Here is a 2865-nt window from a genome sequence, read left to right as displayed (position 1 = left end):
GAAAATAACCCAAGATACTTTTCTAAAAAAGACATTGTAAAAATGAACTTATTCACCACATATGCTTTCAAATTAACATTGCTCTCTCAAGTGCAATTTGAGGATTCTCTAGCTTAAAAAAACTCCAAATTAGACAATGTTGAAAATTAACTATGTTTTAATTTTTTAAAAATCTCTATGAGAGTAGCATACAGAAACCAACAAAACAGGAGGAATTTTTTTTTTGGTTCCCAGATCCACTGGTTTTGTCATTTAACACTAACAACAGAATAATGTCAGTTTTATTCTATCCTGAGAAATCCGGTGATACCCACAATGTTTCTAAAGGCTCCAGAAAGAACAGAGTCACAGAAGCGCTATCTTCTCTCATCATTTTACGTTCTATTCATTCCTCCTAATGTGAGTTTCAGTTACCAATCACTAGTTTATCTCCTTAAGAGGTTGTCCTCTCTCTACCTAGTTCTCCACAAATTGGTCTTCCTTCCCCAAACCGCTGTTAGTATGTGATCATTTGTGTATAATAAGTGTTAATCAAAGCCTTATAAACAGTGAAAGATAATGACAATACTCTCCTGAGGACGATACAAATTCAGGAGGAAATGCACTTTCTACATCTCACTGTTCATCCCCGAGGGACCTCTTATGTACTGACTGTGTCTCTTTGCATGGTGGGCTAGGACACGCTCATGGGAAATTTTTCCTCCCCCACCCTCTTCTCTGAATTACAAGACCCTGAAAACATTTCATTTCACACTATTTTTTACAGGAAGTCTGCCTTCAAAGCAAACTTGCTTATATCTTCTATTCCTTAAAATGAATGAAGTAGACAGAAAGTATGCTAGAAGGAGTAGTAGACCTGAAATCAGGAGGGTAAGTGTTGACTCTAAAATTTTTCAGAAAGCAGCACTATGATTTTAAGTAAATCACTAACCTCTCTGATGCTCAGTGTTTTTCCCATATAGTAAATACGTATTGAAAACCAAATACTACTTCAAATATAGTGATGAATATGAAATCTCTGAGGTGTATATGTAACAGCGTTTAAATGCATCATATTCACAGTTTGCAAGTGGGGTGTATTTGATGATAGTCTTTATGGAATCTGCTATAATTAAGAAACACAGGCATCGAAAGGAGTCATATTCCTGACAACTGCAGGGAGAAGGAGAAGTGTAGAGACAGCTTATCTCAATCATGCTTCCAATAGCACAAGCGATATTTAAGAAACGCCACAATGCACAAGATATTACATTACTGATCATTCAAATCAATGACTTTAAAAAGCCAAACAATTCACTTTACTAATGATGCTAAAAAGCCAAATGTGTTACTTCACCATGATTAGCAGAACCATTTCTGCTTTTCCAAGTGAAAAAAGGGAAAATTCATAAGGATAACTTAAAAATAAAACAAAGATGAGCTTACTTCTTAAAGTCTTCCTTAACAAGACACAGGATGGAAAAAGAAAGGAAAATGGAGATTCTGAAAAAAGATGTACACTAATAAATTGGAAACGGCTGGCGAAAAGACTCAAAATTCCTTCACCAAGAGGAGAAAGAAATAAGGTAAGATGGCTGCAACTAAAAATACTATCAATAAACACATAGAATCTCCTATCCAATGACAACACCCACAGACACAGATTCTAATCAAAACTGGAATCTTCTCCTCAGGGTTTTTCGCAGAGCAAATTTAACATCTTTGTTCCGCAAACTGTAGATTAAGGGATTCATCATGGGAACCACATTGGTATAAAAGACAGAAGAGAGTTTCCCCTTATCCATTGACCCAGAAGATGATGGTTGGAGATACATAATTGCCCCTGATCCAAAGAACAGAGAAATTGCAATTATGTGGGAACTGCAGGTGGTGAAAGCTTTGGACCTGCTCTCCAAGGAGCTGACGTGAAGGATGTTAGAGAGGATGAGCCCATAAGAGACAAAGATGGTGAGACTGGACACAATGATGTTGATGCCTCCCACAATGAAAACTATCATTTCATTGATGTAGGTACTGGTGCAGGAGAGCTGGAGCAGAGGAAGGATGTCACATAAGTAGTGGTTGATGGTATTTGCGTCACAAAAGGTCAGTCTCAGCATGCATCCAGTGTGAGCCATGGCACCAGAAAGTGCCATCAAGTAGCAAGCAAGCATAAGGCTGGAACACACTTTAGGGGACATGGCAATGTTATACAACAGGGGGTTACAGATGGCCACATAGCGATCATACGCCATTGCAGTCAGCACACATGCTTCAGAAATACCGAAAAAACAGAAAAAGAAGAGCTGAGCCATGCACCCCAGGTAGGAGATAAGCTTATTCTCTGATAAGAAATGTGTGAGCATTTTTGGTGTAAACACTGAAGAATAGCAGAGATCTATGAAGGACAAGTTGAAGAGGAAAAGGTACATGGGGGTGTGCAGGTGTGAATTCAGCCCGATTACTGTGATCAAGCCAAAATTTCCCAGCACAGTGACCATATACATTACTAGGAACAGCAAGAACAAAGGAAGTTGGAGAGCTGGATGGTCCGTTAAGCCCACCAGAATGAAGTCAGTCACAAATGAACCATTTCCAGGAGCCATTCTTCTCTAAGAGGATCTGGGGACACAGGAGAAAAGGGTTACATTAGAGATCAACTCAACTCTTCTCACAAAAGCTCCCAGCGTATAGACTGGGCATGGCTGAGACTAGCCCAGCCTGGACCCACAGCATCTGCCTCTCTCAGTATCATGATTGGGAATGGCATGGACTTCCACATATTCAAGTCTTGATAAGCTCAAGTAAACAAAGAGCATCACAGACTTAGCCCACAGAGGGAAGGCAGTGCTGCAATATGCAAACAAGGCTGCTGGGCAAAACTAA

General features: G+C 39.5%; 1 protein-coding gene across 1 annotated transcript; it reads right to left on the bottom strand.

Moving 5' to 3' along the window:
• Nucleotides 1650-2585, bottom strand: LOC106504900 (olfactory receptor 8B3-like). Its single transcript, XM_013979508.2, has one exon. The coding sequence runs from the start codon at nucleotides 2583-2585 to the stop codon at nucleotides 1650-1652; it is 936 nt and encodes a 311-aa protein (XP_013834962.1).

The sequence above is a fragment of the Sus scrofa genome, chromosome 9 (assembly GCF_000003025.6).
Source record: "Sus scrofa isolate TJ Tabasco breed Duroc chromosome 9, Sscrofa11.1, whole genome shotgun sequence".
Taxonomy (NCBI): Eukaryota; Metazoa; Chordata; class Mammalia; order Artiodactyla; family Suidae; genus Sus; species Sus scrofa.
This window is presented reverse-complemented; position numbering and strand designations above follow the sequence as displayed.